This window comes from Stylophora pistillata, chromosome 5 (assembly GCF_964205215.1).
Source record: "Stylophora pistillata chromosome 5, jaStyPist1.2, whole genome shotgun sequence".
Taxonomy (NCBI): Eukaryota; Metazoa; Cnidaria; class Anthozoa; order Scleractinia; family Pocilloporidae; genus Stylophora; species Stylophora pistillata.
The window spans coordinates 14,327,755-14,348,860 of record NC_142523.1 but is presented as its reverse complement, the minus strand read 5'-3'; the positions used below and the strand labels follow the sequence as shown (position 1 = coordinate 14,348,860).

General features: G+C 38.7%; 2 protein-coding genes across 2 annotated transcripts; one reads left to right on the top strand and one right to left on the bottom strand.

Moving 5' to 3' along the window:
• Positions 1 to 1,464: 1,464 nt before the first annotated feature.
• LOC111335809 (uncharacterized) lies at positions 1,465 to 2,675 on the top strand. Its single transcript, XM_088761794.1, has one exon. The coding sequence runs from the start codon at positions 1,497 to 1,499 to the stop codon at positions 2,673 to 2,675; it is 1,179 nt and encodes a 392-aa protein (XP_088617920.1). The 5' UTR covers positions 1,465 to 1,496.
• Positions 2,676 to 11,087: 8,412 nt separating this feature from the next.
• On the bottom strand, positions 11,088 to 21,076 carry LOC111342994 (GATOR1 complex protein NPRL2). Its single transcript, XM_022950119.2, has 12 exons — positions 20,937 to 21,076; positions 20,734 to 20,825; positions 19,288 to 19,456; positions 17,643 to 17,751; positions 16,837 to 16,976; positions 14,736 to 14,833; positions 14,383 to 14,419; positions 14,049 to 14,142; positions 13,405 to 13,522; positions 13,002 to 13,163; positions 12,202 to 12,248; positions 11,088 to 11,387 (listed from the first exon to the last, which is right to left on the bottom strand). Exons 1-12 carry the CDS (start codon positions 21,012 to 21,014, stop codon positions 11,320 to 11,322), a joined length of 1,212 nt encoding a protein of 403 aa, XP_022805854.2. The 5' UTR covers positions 21,015 to 21,076; the 3' UTR covers positions 11,088 to 11,319.
• Positions 21,077 to 21,106: the final 30 nt, after the last annotated feature.

Here is a 21,106-nt window from a genome sequence, read left to right as displayed (position 1 = left end):
TTGGCTAGGAAATTAGTTAATTTCAATATAAGTTTCAAGTTTTTACTCTCATTATTACAGACTACCTTATTAGCTAGTTTCTTTTACTCATGTTTTAGAGATTTTTATGGTTTTTTAATCTTATCGGTCCGATTTATAAAAATTATTGTACAGCGCTATTGGATAGTGATAGAAATAGCGCTATATAAATACTGTACTATTATTATTATTATTATCACTGCTGCCGACAGACGACATCATGGACTTGCTAAACATCTGCCTAACGTCTACTTACTTTCAGTACAACGGTAAACACTACAAACAGTTACACGGTACTGCCATGGGGTCTCCAGTTTCTGTTGTTATAGCAGAAATTGTGATGCAGAACATCGAGGAACGCGCCCTTTCGACTTGCCGACAAACGATACCGCTTTCGTTACGTTATTTTGACGACACATTCACCGCCGTTCGACACGACGAAATCGACCCATTTCACCACCACCTTAACGAACAAAAGACTGACATACAGTTTACAAGAGAAGTCGAAGAAAATGGCAAACTTCCTTTTCTAGACTGCCTGGTAAGCCACAACGACAACTCATTACGGACGACAGTTTACAGGAAACCGACACACACCGACAGATTACTAGACGAGTCATCCTACAACCCTACATTACAAAAAGCCACAACTATCAGAACTCTAACATGACGCGCACAACTAGTATGCCACTCGATAGACAGCTTATCCGACGAGAACAAATACCTTCACCGTGTTTTTTCGAAGAACAACTACAACAACGACTTCATCCGACGAAACACTCACCGACCCACTACCACTACCGACACAAACGACACCGCAACCCCTACGACTACGGCAACCATACCGTACATAAAAGGCATGTCTGAAAACATCTCGCGCATCTTACTACCCTTCAATATCCGCGTCGCCCACAAACCTATCACCACACTACGTCAGTTACTAACCAACGTTAAAGACAAAGACGAACCGAGGAACAGACAGGGAACGATTTATAAGATCAATTGTTCCGACTGCCAAGCCTCCTACATCGGTGAGACTGGCAGAAACCTCACAACAAGACTGACTGAACACAGACGGGCGACGAGGAAAGGTGATGTCAGCAATCACATTGCTGAACACCATCGACTTACCAACCACAACATTGACTGGGACTCTGCGCAATGCCTAACCTACAGCACTGACTATTTTCAACGACTGACTCTGGAAAGCTGGTTTACTAACTAAGAACAGACTCCCCTAAACAGATGTCAACAACTACCCGCTCCATACAAACGACTCATTCACGACATAAACAGCACAAACGACCGAAAAATAACGACCTAACTTTACCGACAGATCGAAACAGACCAATCACGACCGACTTACGTCACTTGAGTCTTACAGCCAATAACATCACAACAAAACCAACCGATCATTTCACACGAACTGGAATAAGACTCGTACGTGATCAGTAAGAATTGATAGCAAAGCGCAAGATATGGACGACGAAGTACTGCGCTTTGAAGCTATTTTGAAATCCTTCCTTGACTCGGTGGGATTTAAGCTCAAGATTTCAAAACGGATCACAGGCAATTCCGTTCAAAATGAAGAGGCCACATCATCGACGTCAGATAAAGAGAAAAGAGAGAAGCTTCATAGAAAGGGAGTTGTGAAGAGTGTTCCTTCGGTAACGCCGCAGCTTGAGCTAGTTTCCTTGTTCCTAAAGCTGTGGTTACGACGAACGCGTGTTCAAAAGGAGAAAAGAAGTCAAGAAAATCAGGTCGACGAACAGTTAGTGAGGGAAGCAGTTTATTCCACAGAAGCTTTGAAAGTAACGCGGAGGCACCTGACATGCCCGTTTCATATGACCATCATGATACATAATCATGAGAGAAACTTCCGAATTCATTTCCTACGTCGTCAATGGCCTCTCGAGAAATTTGAAACCACATTGAATGCCGACTTTTTGGAAAAAATGAGGGAAGAAATTTGTATGGAAGAACGCGACTGTCTGGAAAAAGAAACAATCCGTGTTTGTTCTAGCCTCGGTCTTCGGATTGACTTTCTCGACCGTCTTCAAGATATGCCAGAAAAACTTCGACATCATAGGACGCTGTGTGAGTGGATAGTTATTTTCTTAAAGAACAACTACACAGCCTTGTCTGATCTGTCGGGAAAGAACTCTCTTAGCAAAGAACTGCTTCATGACATCGGATTCGATCCTTTGAGTTTGACTGCCGATTTAATTATGGAGCGTGCGAGTAGTATGGCAAAACACATCGATCCGTGCGATTGGGCTGAAATCTTTATTCAAGATGAGTTTCGATGCAACCCGTTCTTAAATTCTGATGACAACCAGCTTGCCAGGAGCGAGTTTCCTTTTCAGAGCACTAAAATACATGAATGGTTTCAAGTTTCACTTTCCAAAAGGAACGTGACTGAAGGCAACCCTGAGTCTTACGTCAACATTGTGAATGTTCAAGGATGGATCTCTGCGAGTGAGATTCCTTGTCACTCGATAGAGGAACAGTTTGAAGACTTGTATCACGGTACAGATCATGACAGTGCAGTGGACATCTTGAATGGTCGCGGCATACATCTACCGGCAGGAAGGCAGAAACGAGATTTCAGCTCTGGAAAAGGGTTCTACCTAACAAAATCATTTGAGATAGAATAAATATATGAAAATCATATGTTGAACTGCGGTATTTGATACGTATGATGCACGATCCTCGCAGTAGATAGCGCTATTTAAGCAATAGCGAAATTCAGACCTGAAAAAAATCAGGCCTGTACGGGACTCGAACCACTGACCTCTGCGATACTAGTGCAGCGCTCTAACCAATTGAGCTAACAAGCCAACTGAGAGCAGGCCGTTAAGTTGATTCGTAATGAACCCGTGAAAGTGATAAATGAGATAGAATAAATATATGAAAATCATATATTGAACTGCGGTATTTGATACGTATGATGCACGATCCTCGCAGTAGATAGCGCTATTTAAGCAATAGCGAAATTCAGATCTGAAAAAAATCAGGCCTGTACGGGACTCGAACCACTGACCTCTGCGATACTAGTGCAGCGCTCTAACCAATTGAGCTAACAAGCCAACTGAGAGCAGGCCGTTAAGTTGAGGATGCCTACAAGTGGGCTAAGAGAAAGTCAGTCAAGCCAGCCGTTTTGGTATTCCGACCGAAACATGATGAGTTCTGGAATAACGAAAAGATCCAGAGATTGACTCTGCTTTCAAATGAAAACCCCGAAAAATGGAAGGAGATCGTAGCTTTATTTCGGTCGGGAAAACAGTCGACCAAGAAACGAGAGATTTTAAGAGATTACGACTTGATCGAAGGTTCTGTGGCAAAAGTAAGCCACGCGAGTGGCCATCTCGAGTACAAAGCAATACCTTTGTCTTACTAGTTGTGTTTGCTTTCAAAAGACTTTGCGAGAAAGTTTCGAAAGAGTCTTCACTCGATCTTGTTTTTCAGCGATCATTCGGTAAGATATTATTAAGCTAGGTCTTCGCGTGTTGTAAGCCAAGCATGGATTTCGTCAGTTAAAAGCTAAAACCAGCCGTGGATGTGAGAAGAAACCAAAAAAGCCGCCAGATCAGCTAGATCTCTGATCAGTTTTTGTCAGACTGTGGATACGGACTGTATGTGTTTCAAAACTAATTTTTAACATTTAAAAGCAACATGCCAACCTACTATCCAGTACTTGAATGAGTTTTTATCACGAAGCTTCCTTCGTTCAGCAAAGGACTTTGTTGTTTATGGACGTATGATTATGGCGATAATGATAGTAGCTGTTCCAGCAAATATCAAATGTATCCCCACTCTTGACGAGGGACTATGTAAGATGCGTTAACAACCTATCAGCTGCAGAAACGTACCCTATACAGACTCATTCATAAATTGTAGAAGGATGCGAAAGAATTATCTGGATTTGTCTAGAATTTAGCACAATTATTACGATAATGAACGAAATGCAAGGCTGTCTGTCTGTCGAAGAGACAAATAGTTAGACAGAGCTCTAATCACACATTAACTCCTCGAATCCACTGAATTTGTATTACACGTGAAAAAGTATTTTACTAGGAAATAAAGTATAAAGTACAGAGGGTTTTTTTCAATTGAGTGATTTAATCGCTTACAGTGAAAGAATTTAAACTATATGATTATGTGTCTATAGCGATTAATGATTTACATTTCAGTTGAATATTTCAGCCTTAGGCCGAAACGGTAGACTTTCCAGCAAATATCAAAAGCATTCTCTAGACGAGGGACTATGTGAAATGCGTTCACTGCCAGAAACGCAACTCTGTATGGACTTATCCAAAACTGTTTGAAAGATGGGAAAGAATTAACTGGATTTAGCTAAATTTAGTGTAATAGTGAGCTTGAGTATCACGGTAAAGAACGGAATGCAAGGTTGCTTGACAAGTATGCAGTCTTACTACTGTATTTAGAAAAACAAATGTTGTCACAGACACAGGAATTGTTTTATTAAGCTGGTGGACTAGGGCTTAACTCTGATTGCCATTTTAGGCTTGTACAGATAATTTTTGGAAGAAATTCATATGATTTGTTTTTTGTTAATGTATAATTTTTGTCAAGTTTTTCCAAAAGCATGATTTCATAGCTAAAATTCTAAAAGCAAAATAGCTTAAAAGTTTATTGTAATAGAATAATTAGAAAGACAATTTCTTAAGCTTTAATTTGATATATAGGTTGTTGGGATTTGATGAAATGTAAAGCTTGCACTGCTGATGAAAGGATCAACTGTCGTGTATAAGTGTGTTAGTAAAAATAAAGTCAGTTTAGGGGATTGTAACCTGAACTCGAACTCAGCATGATAAGGGTTAAAGTAGTCTTAAATCTTTTTTGGTCAGTTGCCATGATATTCTAGACTGCATAACAGTGCAATGGAGCGGTAACCGCCTGGAGTTAAGAATTATTGTGCATGGAAAGGTTCAATGCTGCCGCCTCCATCTGAGAGGTATGGACATCGACTATCATCCTTCTATGTCATGAATATAAAGAAGCCTTATTGGCCCTCCACATTGAGTGAAGACGCCTTCTTTTTTGCGAATTAGTTATAAAGGTAATTTAATTTTACATTTGAATTTCATGTATATAAAATAATAGCGATTAGAGCCATCACTTGTGAAGGAGGTCTTTACCCACATGTTCACCAACATAACCAAAGTTTACAAACACAAGCACCCTTGGGGAGGCATACCCCTCGACTCCCAGATTTCATAAGTAATTCTCTGTATTGTCTGCCATACAATTCTTACGATGTGAATTGAAGAATTTGGTATTAAATCAACTAATAATCCCCGAATTGATATTTTTTACCCCCCTTATTACTTTTGTGCTTGATTTTGCATTCATACTGTAATGAGAAATTCTCTCTTGATCACTCATGAGAGTTAAACTATGAATTTCATGTTAGAAAGCAACCAAACAAGCGAAATCATTACATTTCATTATAAAGTTAAACCTTTCTCCAGACAAGCAAACATTCCAAACTTGGGTATATTGACAGCAGTCGCATAATTGGTTTTAAATTGAGTTGCTGTATCTTGGTGCACAGTCAAAATAGATTAAAATAATTACAACCAACCCAGAAATAAGAATTAGAAAACAATTGGCCGATAGATTGGATTCGTCTTTAACACACCTCTCTTGAAAGCTTTAAATATTAGACTCAGCCAAATCCATTTAAGTAATACTATACACCTGATTGCAAAAACAATTATAACTAAAAACATGATCTATCAGAGAAGTACCACATTGAAGTACACTATAAAAGGGGTCCATTTCCCAAAGATTCTAAAGTGTTGTCCAGAGAGGACTGCGCTTCATTTGAGTCATTAGTATTATTTGAGACTTAAGATGAACGGAAAAGTCTGCGGTTAAATTTTAATTCCAACGGAGAAACGATGGGTAGTTGTTACAGAAGGAGGAACATGATATTTTTTTCTTATCAAAGAACACCGGCTGAAAAATTAAGATCCCACAGTAACGGTAACCTGTATCTAAACATTTTTCCTGCGCATTGAAAAGTATTTGAAGAATGATAAACAAAATAGCCTCCGTTTGGCGCGAAAATACGCTCTTATATTTTTCCATGGACATTTTCTTTTCCTTGGAGCTCACAATTTTCCTTAAGCTTCGCTCTCGGAAATCTGTTTGCATCTCGGAACAGATAATTTCCGCGGACAGGAATATCCGTGTATATTTTCGCGCTAAATGGAAGCTATTGTTTATAAAACATAGAAGCAGAATATTCAAAGAGCTCGAGTGTACTAACCCTCTCAGACCCAGATCTCGTTAGTAATTCTCCTTACTGTCTGCCATACAATTTTTATGTTGATAGCTGGGAGAATTTGGTATTGGATCAAATAATAATCAACTAATATTCCCCTTGTTGATATTTTTCTTTATTCTCATCATTTGTCTGCTTGATATTGTATTGATATCGCAAGGAGAAATTTGGTCTTGATCACTCAAGTTGGTAAATTTGATCAAAGATAAGAAATGCAGAAAGAAACTTTCCCAGCATCGATAATGCATCACCAGCTGTGACGAAACCTTGTTATCGCCTTAGGTAAGTAAATCTGACATATCATGCATAAAACCTTTGTTGATTCACAACGAGTAGACAATGAATGACAAACAGTCCGCTTATGATAAGTTAGCTTAACTCCCTTAAGTAAAAGATGACAGATCTGACAGACCACAGAATTGACTACCTAGAAATCAATTTCTGTTAGCGCGAAAAGATGAGAACCGATTACAAGAAAAGTTATCTCTAGATTGCGAATGTTTTGAAAAGAATTCTGCTTTCTAGAATCCGTCTCTTAAATTGTTGAGAACATTAGAGCTATTATTTTTATTGAAAGAAATCGTACTTGATGTTGAGATTCTATTGGGTTAGACAAGAGAATAACACTCAGCTGAATAAAAGGCGCCTCAAATGCGATTGGCTAAATGTTTATCTACGAGACGGGAAAAGTTCCTTTCATCAGCTTCCTTTTTGTCCACGAAAGACTACAATCTTTCGTGTCTTCGTAGGTGCAATCTTTGTTGCAATCTAAGCATTTCTGTTTCTATCGGAATCTTCGTCTTCTGCGTGGTAGTTCATAATTGTTTCATAATCATGTGCGCACGCAAGCTTGTTTTGAAAGGTAAGCCATGAAAATACTGCAAATTCTGCAAATACTTTACAAACATTGGTCCCAACCGAGCTAGATCTATACCCAGTGTGGATCCTTCTTTTCGCTCTTATCTCGGTTACAACAAACATCCCTCCATTTACTTAAACCCCACCACAACTAGTGAACTGGAGAGTATTTGTAGCATGTTCGCTTCAAAGAAAGCTCCTGGCTCTGACCATAGTTAGTAGAGGGGACTCTACTAACTATGCTCTGACAGTATCCCAATGCATGTCATTAAATATTCATTTCACCTTATTTCTGCTCCTTTGGTAGATATCATCAATACATCTTTACTAAAAGGCATTTTCCCGGACAAACTTAAAATCACTAAAATCATTCCCATCTTCAAGGCAGAGGATCCTAGCTTTTTTTGTAACCTGCAGACCAATTTCTTTGTTGTCTAATTTTTCCAAAATTTTCGAGACAGTTCTATACGATCGCTTGGTAGAATTTGCCGAAAAACACGATATACTTTACCGCTGTCAGTTCGGATTTCGGAAAAATCACTCAACATCGCACGCGCCAATTCATTTGATAAATAAAATTGCATCTGCAATCGACCAACACCAAACAGCGGTGGGTGTTTTCCTAGATATTTTCAAAGCATTCGACACTTTCGACCACCAAATCTTGTTTGCCAAATTGGAGCACTGTGGTATCCGTGACGTGGCTCTGCAGTGGTTTAAAGGCTACTTTTCTTTCCGCCAGCAATTTTTCCAATTCAATCAAGCTTGCACTCCGATGCAAACCATCAAGTGTGGTGTCCCTCAAGGTTCGATTTTAGGCCCACTATTGTTTATTCTATACATTAATGACCTTCCTAATGCCTCTGAATTATCAGACCCTCTACTTTTCGCTGATGACACCAGTATCTTTTATTCTCACTCAAATCTAAATTGCTTAGAATCCATACTTAATGATGAACTCCAAAACATTGACGTTTGGCTAAAATGGAACAAGCTTTCAGTTAATATAAAGAAAACCAACTATATAATTTTTAAATCCAGACAGAAGAAATTTAACTCCAGCATTTCTTTCTCCTTTGGAAGTAAACCCCCACAACAAGCTAATGTAACTAAATTCCTTGGTGTCTATATTGACAATCATCTCACCTGGAAATACCATATCAGCTCTGTATGTAAACAAATCGCTAAATCAATAGGTATTATATTTAGGTCTCGCTTTTCCCTATCCTCTGCAACCAAACTCATTTTGTATTACACCTTAGTTTATTCTTATATCGTCTATTGTGACTCCGTCTGGTCGTCCACATACGTATCTAACTTAAATAGAAATTATTATTTGCAAAAGCGAGCTGTGCGGGTTATGAACTCAGACTATCGAGACCACTCTGCCCCTTTATTCTCAAACTAGGAATTTTAGATATTTTCCAAGTCAATACGTTTGAAATCGCCAAATTTATGTTTTATTTCAAAAATAACTTATTGCCCCCATTGCTTCCCGATCTTTTTGTAATTAATAGCCAAATTCACAACTATGGTACCAGAACAGCCAGTAATTATCGAACGCATTTGTGCCGTACAAATGTCAAGCAGTTTACAATTCTCTACCAAGGTCCTAAAATTTGGAAATCTCTCCCTACTTCAGTCACTCGTTCGTCAAACTTTCCCAGCTTTAAAACGAAATTGCAAGAGTTTTTACTTAAATAATCACTGAATTGGCCAAGCCGCACATTCGCAGCACTTTTTCTTTACTTAATTTGTTATTCAAGTGAGGTGGCTCTCCCATAAGCCTAGTGGCTTCTTGGGTCTCCTCGCCCGTCTAACTGTTAAATTGCGCTCATCAGGTTACACTACACCAAAATACACCAATCTCTACGCTAACATATATATATATATATTTTTTGTTTTTGAAAAAAATAACTCAATAATGGTCCGTCCCTTAAAAGTTTATTTTGATTAGCAGAGTTAAAGAACACCTCGAAGCATGCTGATCTCATTATCCGCATCTTAGCTTCTCTTTTAACTGAATCTTATTTTTATCGTTTTAAGGTGGAGAATTAAGACAGCCAGGTTTCGGCTTTTAAAGCTAAAAACTAAGATTGAAAGTAATGCCACCTCTCGGCAACTGAAATATGGTATTTCACCTGACATTTTCCCAGTCTCTACCAATTCGTTTTTCATAATCTCAAACGAATGCTGTAATCTGATCAGCTAAGTTACTCGGTTTATACTCTTTGATAGCTAGTGCGATCACACCTATTAGGATATTTCTGCAAGGAAAACTTGTTTAAAATCGCGCACAAACCTGAGATGATTGTGATGTTTGCTGCTTTCTGCTGTCTTTCATAGTATCACGGCAAGAACTGAAAACATTATGTGCGAGTGGCTATAAGGCTGAAATCACAAAAGGAGAGAACTCAACTCTGTACGAGTGCGAATGTCTAACTACTAAGATGCTCCTAAAAAAACACTAAGTAGTACCGGGAGACATCGGGTTAAGTTTGGGTCAAGGTCGGAATTCTATCATTACACTCAGTTACTCATTCACCCACTCACTCACTCACTCATCTCGACATAAGATGTGGCTTCGCCCCCTGAATGAGGCAGTAGCCACAAAAATAAAACAGAACAAGTGAAAATCAAAAAGAAAAGGAAACAGAGTACTTCGGCTCTAACAAAACAAAATCACAAAAAATAAAAACAAACTGAGCACTTGATACTAAATGAACGTAACTTTCAGACTGATAAGAGAAAGAACGGTTAACAAGACCAAAACTACAGATATTATGTGAAGAGACTAAGTTTATAGTCTGTGGTAACGATTTAAAACAAAGAACACAACAAAGGTGTCATTACGCAATAGAGCCCGCGTGTTGCGTGGCGAGTGCTTTCGAGAATAATTGTCACAACTCTTCGTTGGTTGACACGAAAAACATCTCAGCTGTGGTTACAAGCACTCAGAAACTTTTGTCCTCATGTCTGTCATCCGCTGCCATACGATAGAAGAAAGATGTATTTGTTTGACTCGGTCGTGTCACTTTTCTAGTCAAAAATGACTTATCAAATAAAACTCACAAGTAAACAAGCTCAAGGAAGCCTTGCTGTAAACCATTAACTCGACCTCTTTCTCTACTGGGTAGTAAATAGGTATTGTTTTTCTTCGAGTAATAGAAAACTAAATATACTTTACTTGGGCGAGATGGAAAGTGTTTTTAGCCTTCAAGAGAATATCAATTTTTTCTGCTGACAGAGGTAGAAAATTTGTTGGTATCAAATTTGAAGAATAAAAGGGTCATTTTCATCAAAGGAACCCGGCTACCTAGTAAGTAGGATACTTCCTAGACAGTAATAATAATTAATATAGGTTCTCATTTTAAAACAAGGAAAATTTAATTTCTGACCTACAACTGACCTATGAAAGCAAAACCACTTGCTCTTGTTATGGTCTACAAAGGGTCAATTTAAGAGTTGGAAGTAAGGACAAATTCTATATATCTTATTAACCAAGCGCGAGGGCCGTACTGGGAGAATATCGGCCCGAGGTCTTGACGGTACGGACCGAGCGCGGCGAAGTCCGTACAAAAAAGACCGAGGGCCGATATTCTTCCAGTACGGTCCCGAGCAAGCTTGGTTAATAAGAGATTTATTATACGACTGAAGTTCAAAGGGACACAAGTGCGGTATCATTCGGGACCATTCGGGACAGTGCCCGGTCCAATACTGAGAGAATATTGACCGAAAATAGAGCATTTTGATTGGTTGATTTTAGTTATTGGCTCTCTGACTGCCCGAGTCGTGTAATAATTATACTTATTCAAAACTGACATTTGACATTATTAGTTACATGCGGGCTCTTTAACCTTCTAAAGCATCCGTTTGGAAACTGAATTGACCAATCAAATGATGTGTACTATGTTTATTGTTATAAACAAAAAAATAGACTATAAACAACAAATGTAAGTTAAATTTATGGAATAATCTACTAATGTATTACACTTTTAATAGCCTTCCTACAGAAATATAAATTTCTCTGTTTCTGTATTTTCAAATATTTACCCTGCAGACACTGCTATTGTGCTGGAAAAATGTTCAGTTACTTCGAAAATTCAGAATTGTCATAAATATTTCTTGTATCATTTCCAGATAACCACTACATGAGGATCCTGTTCGATGATATCTTCCAGTTCTTGATGCGTCAGGCCTGGAATCAAGAACATGGTCAGTTTAAAAATTTAAAATTTCTCTCATAAGATTTGGCTCAAGCTTTATTATGAGTATATACATTTACATTTTTACATTTATATAGCGCAGACTTCTATGAGGATATATTCAGTCACGCTTAACAGTATCGTAAGGTTGAGATCGGACGTCAGCATTTTTATCAGGTGTCTCTGGCAGCCGCTTCAGTCCATGTAGCGATCTCACCTTCCCATCCATCCCACCCCGGGGAGGACATCCACTACACAGTAATCTCGTGCATGGGAAATTGTTACTTCTCCTACCCCTAACCCTGCAGGAGACGGGACCTACGGCGTTACGTCTTATCCGAGAAGACGGAGTAATGCGAGTGAAGCGTCTTGCTTAAGGACACAACGTCATGCCCCAGCCAGGACTTGAACCCGGGCCAACCGACCCAGAGTCTAGCGCACTGACCACTGGACTACTCACCCCTCAGGGTAAAGATGCACTTAGGAAGTCTGGAGGGAACTTAACAAGCTAGGGTTACAACTCCAATGCTTTTCTTGCGCTCTCCAGCCTTCTGGCTGGCATGCATCCACAGCTCAATATACACACGCCAAGCATGAACCAATTTGTCATTCACGGTTTTCTTTTTATTAGGAACCAGTCAATCACATGAAGATACCGTTTGTCTTGAACGAGTTTAAAGTTTGTGGATACAAAAAGAGAAAACAAAAAAAGCAAACAAACATACCAACAGAGATGCATCAAAAATACAAAAAAAAAAAACAAACAAAAGACAATCAAATTGAAACAAGAGAAAAATGTCTCACTACCTGTTTTACAGCATATTTCATCATAGCTGTGATTTCCATCCAACCATCTGTTGAATAATTAAAGTTAAGACAGCAATGATCCTTGTAACTAAAATTATTTCCTTTATATGAAAATCCTATAACAAAAGGAGCTCTCCAGAGATTTCTACTGAAGATAGAGCAAAAAGAAACTATTTCAGCATCTTTCCAAGTGAACTTAACTTGGGATAATTTTGCCTGATTTCCATTTTGCTGTTCTGTTAATTTAAGCCTTTACCCCTAAGAGTGATGTGGGAGGCGCAGAGGCCTCATGGTGAGTGGGCTCGACTCTGGATTGAGTGGTCCAGGTAGAAGTCCTGGCTGGGGACACTATGTTGTAATCTTGGGCAAGACACTTCACTCCAAGAGTGCCTCTCTTCACCCAAGTGTTTAAATGGGTACCGGTGAATTTAATGCTAGGGGGTAACCCTGCGATGGACAAGCATCCCATCCAGGGATGGGTAGAGATACTCCTAGTTGCTTTATGCTACGGAAACTAGAGTTAAGTGCCAGCTGGATGGGCCACTTGGTTTATATACCTACCTACCCTACCCTAAGAGTGATAAACATCTAATTTCTCCTGACAGAATCACCCCTAAACTCAACATTAAGGTCATGAGAATTAAGAAAATGATCACCAACTCAAGAAGCTCTTGAGACAAATTCTCCTTGCAAAAATCAAAGGGAATTTATGGAGGACAGTTATGGAGAACTTGCATACTGATGTTAGGGTGCAAATGGTTGACATGGATCTGCTGTGGTGCTCAGTTACAATAACTCACTTGTCTGTGAGTTTGAATCTGTTGCCATTTGAATCTCGATGTCTGCCTCTCATCCTGTGATAGCTTTTGGGTAATGATGCAGTCTTGTGTGTTGTCAGTTGTACTGGGTATTTGTGGAGACGTCGAATAATACCAGTCACCATACCAAACTGCATTAACCGCCTATGAAACAAAATTGATTTTTTTTTCACACATAACAAATCTCAGATCTTTCTTAAATAGTTCCCTTAGGTTCACTGGCCATATTCACGAATAACTTTTAAATACTGGGTTCTACTAGCTGCTGAAATCTACTGTTTGTCAAAATAGGTGAAAGAAGTGAGTTCCAGACAAAAAATACATAAACAGCTGTAAGTAACCTTTGCCATAGTACTGAAATTTTCTGCCATGTATCAGTTATTACCTCTCATCTACTCGCAGATTAGCAGGATTGTATCTTGTACACAAATCTTTCACGGTTGCCCCTGGCCTGAGTCCACAATACAGCATAAAGACATCACGGAATGAAGGAAGGGAAGGACCTAGAAATAATGTTAAAATGTTACATGTCATTAATGAAATAAATCTATGTCATTCCAGTAGCACCTAAAGAAGGGTACACAGGACTATAGGCAAGAGGTATATGTACCATGAAATAAACTGTCAGAAAATCTGGGGGGTGCAGTCTGTGATGGACTGGCATCCCATCCAAGGAGGAAAGAAGCAATAATCCTGGTCACCTTCTTCATGCCACAAAGGATACATAAGTGCCACTAGTCTAAAACCACTTAGCATCTACATGTGCGGCCGACACAGCAGTCAAATGTTGCACATGTTGTTGTTTGTAACTCTCATGAGACATATTTGTTCTAACAGCCTGAGAGCAAGCCACCTGGCTACTACCAAAACATTCACACATGCACAGACCTTTGACTGCTGCATTTCTAGATCCCAACTGTCTTATGGGTAGAATCTTTTGCTCTTCCCTTCCCCAACCCCCTTCCCCCTTGTTACTTACCATGGGCCATCTGTTTTAAAAAATAGAAGATAAAAAGTAACCTTTCTTACCCTTTTTTCCAATGTAGTCAAGACATTCCTTTTGTAATCTCTCATTGTGAGTTAACTGATTTATTTCAGGTGTTGGAATATACACATTTGAGTACTGTAACGTAAATCATAAGTATGTTACCAAAAGAGGTTCTATCTAACATCACAGGAAAAAAACAAAGTAGCTGGTGATGTCACATTGCAGTCTTGAGGCTTTTGCACACTGGGTTCTCTAAATGTTATTTTGGTTCTCTAAATGTTCTTTGATGGAGTCTGAATACTTGAAACACCACAGAGCAGAGAAATGATACATCAATTTGCTGCCAAAAAAAAGTATGAATTTCAAAATACTTACCTGAAAAATAGGAATAAGCTTCACCACTTTATGCTGACTGTAAAATAAAAGAACAGGGTCTTTTAGACTTGAATGAATTGCTCACGTTACTAAAACCATAGATTAATTAATGGAAATCACGTTTTTGGGTTTCTTTATTCTTGGAATGAAACACTCACTTACAAGAATTTGCAACATTCTTCATGTAATTCAAAGAGCATTTTGGCAAAATAATTATTATATCAGAACTATCCTCTTTGTAAATAGTTCTCTGCCAGTCTAACTGAGGCAAAAGTTTATGATGTGTTGTTGAAAGCTAGAATTAAAACCAAACAATATGTTCATCAAAAGGAGACAAAGCCACTTCAACATACACCATATCCTGAATGCACATTCGCACAAGACTGATCTCAACATCTGCTTCACCAGCGATTCTTTGAACATGATTGAATCCATCAATATATGGCAGAATCTATAATCATGAAATATTTTTCACTCTGATCACGAAACTGTTAGCAGCTAATAGTATTCAACAAGTACAGATGCCCCCTTAACAAACTAATTATTATTGATGCTAAACAGTTATTAACACATAGGTGCATGTGGGACAAAGTTCTCCAGTAAGTGAATCTTGATAAAAAATCTTATCCTCTCTCAATTGAATATGTAAGAAAATACTGACACTCTGAAAAGAGAATCTAATTGACTTTAAGTCCAAGGCTGTGCCCTAAGAAAGACTGAATGGAGCCCAGTACTCTGAAACTAAAATTCCTCAGTCACCCAAGAGCAAAAGTAAGGTGCCAGGGACCACCAGGCGCTGTTAGACCACAGCCTTGCAGTCTGTTGCTTTCCCAGTGTTGTAACCCATGCAGGATTGTTGGGAGAACACAAGAATTGTAACATAACCAAAGTAAAGTGTGCGCTCTGATTAGTCAATTTAGCATCCCCCATTTGCCCATGGGTGTATGCTGCTGACGTGAGCAAATGCAAAGACTATCTTTCCGCGTGCGCTTGTTTTTTCTGGTCGCATAAGATTTGTTAAATAAAAGGGAACTCTTTAGCTACAATGTATCAATGTTATGTTATAAAACAAACGGTAAACACCACAGCGTACACTATTGAGTTATGGATGCACTTGGGAGGTTTGCTATGCACTCAACAAGCTAGAGTCGCTCTCGGCTATCGCCTCGAGTGACTCTTACGCTTCTTTCGTGCTTAGCAACCTCCCGCATGCATCCATAACTCAATAGTGTACGCTGTGGTGTTTACCATTTGTTAAATAGTTTGTATATTAGGAGGCAGATGTGAGTGATTTACAACCTGTTTGAGTGTTCTTCTATCATCCTACATGGGTTGCTGGTAAACCAACAGAAAAAGCCGTTTATAGCTTCTATAAAATAACTAGGGATTTCCCAATGCTATAAACAATCAAGGTGCTTGCAGTAACTCAGTTATTTTCCAATGCATTTATTTAGTGTTTTATCTAATACATTGATCCCTCATTTTATATAACAAGCCACTCACCCCCTTTCATTGTTTCCTTACATGTACAATGGAATCCTGATTTCTTGAACCCTTGGTTTCTCAAACCTCACAATACCTCAAACCAAACCTTGTTTCCCTTGGATATATCAACAAAGTTGAAATGGTAAATTGGCCACTGTAAAGATTACAAAAGCTGACATTTCGAGCGTTAGTCCTTCATCAGAGCGAATAGAGGAATTGAGGGTTGTGTGTGCTTTTAAAGGCAGAAAATGGAGCTACGTTATTGGTGGGAACATGGCAACGAGAAAAACACAAATAAATTAGTGGAATGAAAAGCGTTCGTTGATCCCTGTGGGATTTAGACTGCCAGTTTGAAAGATGAGCTTTTGTTCAAGAGTTTTAAGGCTTTCCGAGCTACCTAAGACCTTTTGCGGTCTTTCCTTACACTTAGGTAGCACGGAAAGCCGTAAAACTCTTGAACAAAAACTCATCTTTTTAACCGGCAGTCTAAATCCCACAGGGATCAACGAACGCTTTTCATTCCACTAATTTATTTGTGTTTTTCTCATTGCCATGTTCCCACCAATAACGTAGCTCCATTTTCTGCCTTTAAAAGCACACACAACCCACAATTCCTCTATTCGCTCCGACGAAGGGCTAACGCTCGAAATGTAAGCTTTTGTAATCTTTACAGTGGCCAATTTCAACTTTGTTGATATATCCAAATTTTTTCGTTACCCCCACCGATGCAGCCCCAAACAGTTTCTTTAAAAACTATCAGCCTTTATTCCCTTGTTTCCCTTGGATTTGCTTCACTTGTAATTTCACCCCCGATTTCTTGACCTCCCGATTTCTCCAACCAGTTTGCGTTTCCACTGGAGATTCAAGAAATCGGGATTCCACTGTAGCTCTAACTAAAGGTGCTGCATAGCATACTTATATAATTATCATCACTGTCAAGCATGCATGACAGATATCAAAACTATTGACCTGTTGTGTGGTAATATCCCACTCAGAAGATGTCAAAGCATCCTTGTTACAAATAAACACTGGCACTTGATGATCCAACACTGAGTAAGACTCACTGCTTGTGGCTACATTGCATTTCAGATGAATGGTGTTTGCTTCATCTAAAGAGAGAGAAAGAGAGAGGGAGTTTGTCAGAGAGATACAGCAAAAAAAAAAAAAAAAATTCTAACAGCCTCCGTTAAACTTATAAGTTCCCTGAGGCTGGAGTTTATCCCTGTCAGTCTGCAGCTCTGCCACTTTTCTTGCAGAGATACTGTTATCTGCGGCATTTTATTCCCTAATCTTACAGTTCATCAGAAGCCTGAAAAAATCCTGTGTGGAAAGAGGCACAACAGTATACCTTGTAGCCTACAGCCTCCTCCACCCTTTCATCTTGTCAGTGAGGAGTACTGATGAAGAGCTTACATTAAATAAATTTGAAATGTCATCTTTGAAACTCTTCACTGTGGCCAATTAACATTATCAACTCAGTTAATAAAAACAAAATGACCTTGTTATACTCCCCCACACATGCAGCACCACAGTTAAGAAATTTACCCCTTTTGTTCATTTGCACTAATCATGGTAAAAGATGTCATAAATAAACCAGGCAGTTTTGTCCCCTCCACTGATCTTGATTAGAGACCTGTACTCTTGGAAAATTTTATTCCACTTGCTGATTTATTTAAAATTCCACCTAAAATGATCTGTTTACTATTACAAACTGCTTACAAAACTTTGCCTCTAAGACCAGTATTTGACAGCAGAATTAGCAAAAAATAATTCACCTATTTGTACTGTACATTTTCCAATTTTATTGAGCTCAACAAAGATTTCTGATAGTATGGATGTAAGAGAAGTTTTTGTTTCCTCTTGTGATATAAATCCATACTCAAGCTGAAAGAAAAAACAAACAAACAAACATAATTTAACAGTTTAGTCCACTTAAGGTAGCTCGTACTAGTTTCCTCGCGTGGGGAACAGGTAACTCTTGCGTCACACACAAGAGAAATGTGCGAAAGAAGCGCGAGATTAAAAGACGAGAATTTAAAACAAAGATGGCAGCGCGAGGATTTTTTCTACTTTTGTGAGAAGTTTACCTAAGAGCGTGTATTTAATGTGTTGAGCGGCCACTGTGAATGCAGGAAATAGAAACTAAGATAAAGAAGACGATTTTCGGAGAAGTAAAGCTTGCTTCACTTTATATCTAAAAGAAATATTCAACCGATATGAAATCTTGTGACGGTGAAAAAAGAATCAAGTGAAGGATAATCTACCTGAAGTGGAAGAAGACTTTAAAACTTCAAGGAAAATAATAATTATGATATAGCCAGAAGTCGTGTGTAGGATTTTTAAGATGAGCCTGGGAGGCTGTCTTCGACAGCTGTTTAATGATTTTCTTAGCAGTAAACGTCTGTAAACATGACAGTACTGAATAACGCATACGCATGCATTAGGTTTTGCTGCAGAAACCCGGACTTTGAGTTGTTCACATGGTTGATTTCCTATTCTGTTGCTTCGAAGCGTCATTTTCCTTGCCGCTTTTCTTTAACAGAACAACCTTCAAAAACTTGGTCACCCCCTAAAAATTTTCAAAAATTAATTTTCTCCTTAAAAACCTTTGGAAATAGAAAAGTGCCCTCAACGAGAACAGAGTTCCTAGGTTTTAAAAGTCAGCCCTTATTATTTTCCACTAATTTCGCTAAATTTTAGACCTAGGACTTTTGAGCCTGCGTTGTTGACCACATACCCTTTCATTATTCAGCTCTGTATGTAAACATCAGATTGTAGGTACTGACGCAAACTCACGTGATAGTCAGCGGTAGCTATAAAAGATCATGATCAAATGTTCATCTTATAGAATCCGGATTTTGAGATGTGCTGGAATGCGTGTGGAAATTGCTTACCTCACAAAAGCTATTGTATGGAAACAAGTCCGGTGAACCCCTCCTTTTAATGTTCCAATATGATAATAACATTGAAAGGAATCAAGCCTATGAAAGCATTGCCATGGAAACTGCCAGTGATGAAATGACACATACTTTTGTATAACCAATGATTATAAAATTCAACCCTGTTAAAGTGTTCAACTGGCCATGGTCAGTCTTTCTGTTGTATTCTTTCAAAGTTACAAACCATCAAAAAGATGAAAACAGGTACGAGCCACCGTGAAAAGAAAAGGGATGATGGAAAAGTGACAAATGAGAACAAACTCATTTTTCTTCCATTGACTGTTTAACCCCCAAGAGTGATTGATAGCTAATTTCTCCTTACAATATAACCCCTGGATCAAACAGTAATGTCAAAAGAATAAAGAAAATGAAGCTCTTGATTATTAAATAAATTCTCCTTCTCAGAAACCTTGAAAATGTACGGAGAAGAGTTTAATAAATTTACATACTGATCAACAGTAGGGTGTAAAGGGTTCATTACCTCAAGTGATGTCATGTATCCTGCCAATTTCTTGACCACACCCTCAAAGCGTATTGTGTCGACAGTGGGACGGAGGACAAAACAGACATTGAAAAGAAGGGCATTCCGGGAATATTTGGCATTTTCTATACTGATTGGACAACCAATAAACTTGTGACCAAGAGCGTTACTAAAAAAAAGATATGCAAAATAAAATATCAATAAATAAAAATGTTGATTTCATATCAGGAAAAGACTTGTATGCCCTCCTTAGCCTCAACTAGATTTAAAGTCATAATTTGAATAATTTATATCAACAAAGTTGAAATGGTGAATTGGCCACCATTACGATTATAATATAGCCATCTGCTCCGATGAAGGGCTAACGCTCGAAACATCAGCTTTTATAATTGTAACGGTGGCCAATTTACCATTTCAACTTTGTTGATATATTCAAATTATTTCGTTACCCCCACCGACGCTGCCCCAAACAGTTTCTTTAGAAACTATCAGCCTTTATTCATTTATAAGATTTAAAGTCAGGCATGGTATCAGGTCTAATAATATTTGAATGAAAATCGCTTATTAACCCTTTAATTCTCAAGATGTTGTTGTCAATTCTCCCTTCTTGCTGCTTAACACATTTCCCTGTGATTTAGTTATGAAAATTTGGTGTTGGATCAGTATAGCGACCTCTACCTGATAAGTTTGATTATTACACGACTCGGGCAGTCAGAGGGCCAATAACTAAAATCAACTGATCAAAATGCTCTATTGCCGGTCAATATTCTCTCAGTATTGGACCAGGCACTGTCCTGAATGGTCCCGAATGATACCGCACTTGTGTCCCTTTGAACTTCAGTCATATAATAAATCTCTTATTAACCAAGCTTGCTCGGGACCGTACTGGAAGAATATCGGCCCTTGGTCTTTTTTGTACGGACCACTCGGTCCGTACTGTCAAGACCTTGGGCCGATATTCTCCCAGTAAAGCCCTCATGCTTGGTTACTAAGATATATGTATTCTCATTACCTGTTTGTTGGATAATGTCTGCATATCATAAGGAGAAGTGAAAAGTTTATCACTTCTGGGAGTTAAAGGGTTAACAAGGAATAGATCAATGTCAGTATCTGAGCAACTGCACACCCACCCTTTCCCCTAACAAAACATTAACCCTTGCTTGTTATCAGGTGACTGTTGTTCAGCTAGGTGGGGAGGGGGGGGGGTGTCCACAGTTGCTCACTAGATTCTAACATTTGATCTAAAGGAATTTTCTTTCACAAATCATTTAGAAAACTGTCTCTACAGCTGCTGTGATTAGCGAAAAAGTATAATGGATTAGAGGCGTGATCTGTTACGCTTATATATAGAACGTTTAGACTCAGTTTTCATGCTGTTTCCTCGGTGCCAAATGCATGTTCCACACCCCCCTCAGATAATTTAGCGAAAACTACCTGTAGACTTACACTGTGATCAGCTTGCTCTGCAGCTCAGGTTTTGGGATTATGTAAACAGCTACGCAATCAAACTCCTCCTTGGAGATGAAGTCTTCTGGGACCTGTAAGTCAAAAGGAATAAAAATGTCTGGGCATTTCAAGGAACCGCGATCATTTTCTAAGCTGTCAGATCAACTGACGAAAGTTGGCTAGTTCAGTGTCAAACATTTAACCTGGTACACGATTTTTGGCCCTGCAATAGGATGGAATTCAGAGAACAAGATACACTCTAGATCTCCACTGCTATCCATCGGGGATCAGATGATTTTGAAATATTTAGCTTCGTAAAACTACAAGAAGTTTTTCGAAGGCCTAAAAGGTCTTGTGCGCCATTGTTGTTTTC

What these genes read in the sequence shown, in the direction of transcription:
- LOC111335809 (XM_088761794.1), top strand. Translation starts at nt 1,497, where the DNA reads ATGGACGACGAAGTACTGCGCTTTGAAGCTATTTTGAAATCCTTCCTT.
- LOC111342994 (XM_022950119.2), bottom strand. Translation starts at nt 21,014, where the DNA reads ATGGATAGCAGTGGAGATCTAGAGTGTATCTTGTTCTCTGAATTCCAT. An exon ending in CAGAGCAAGCTGATCACAGT is followed by an intron (nt 19,457 to 20,733) that starts GTAAGTCTACAG and finishes TCTTTTTTTTAG; the next exon opens with TAACGCTCTTGGTCACAAGT. An exon ending in GGGATATTACCACACAACAG is followed by an intron (nt 14,834 to 16,836) that starts GTCAATAGTTTT and finishes TCATGATTATAG; the next exon opens with ATTCTGCCATATATTGATGG.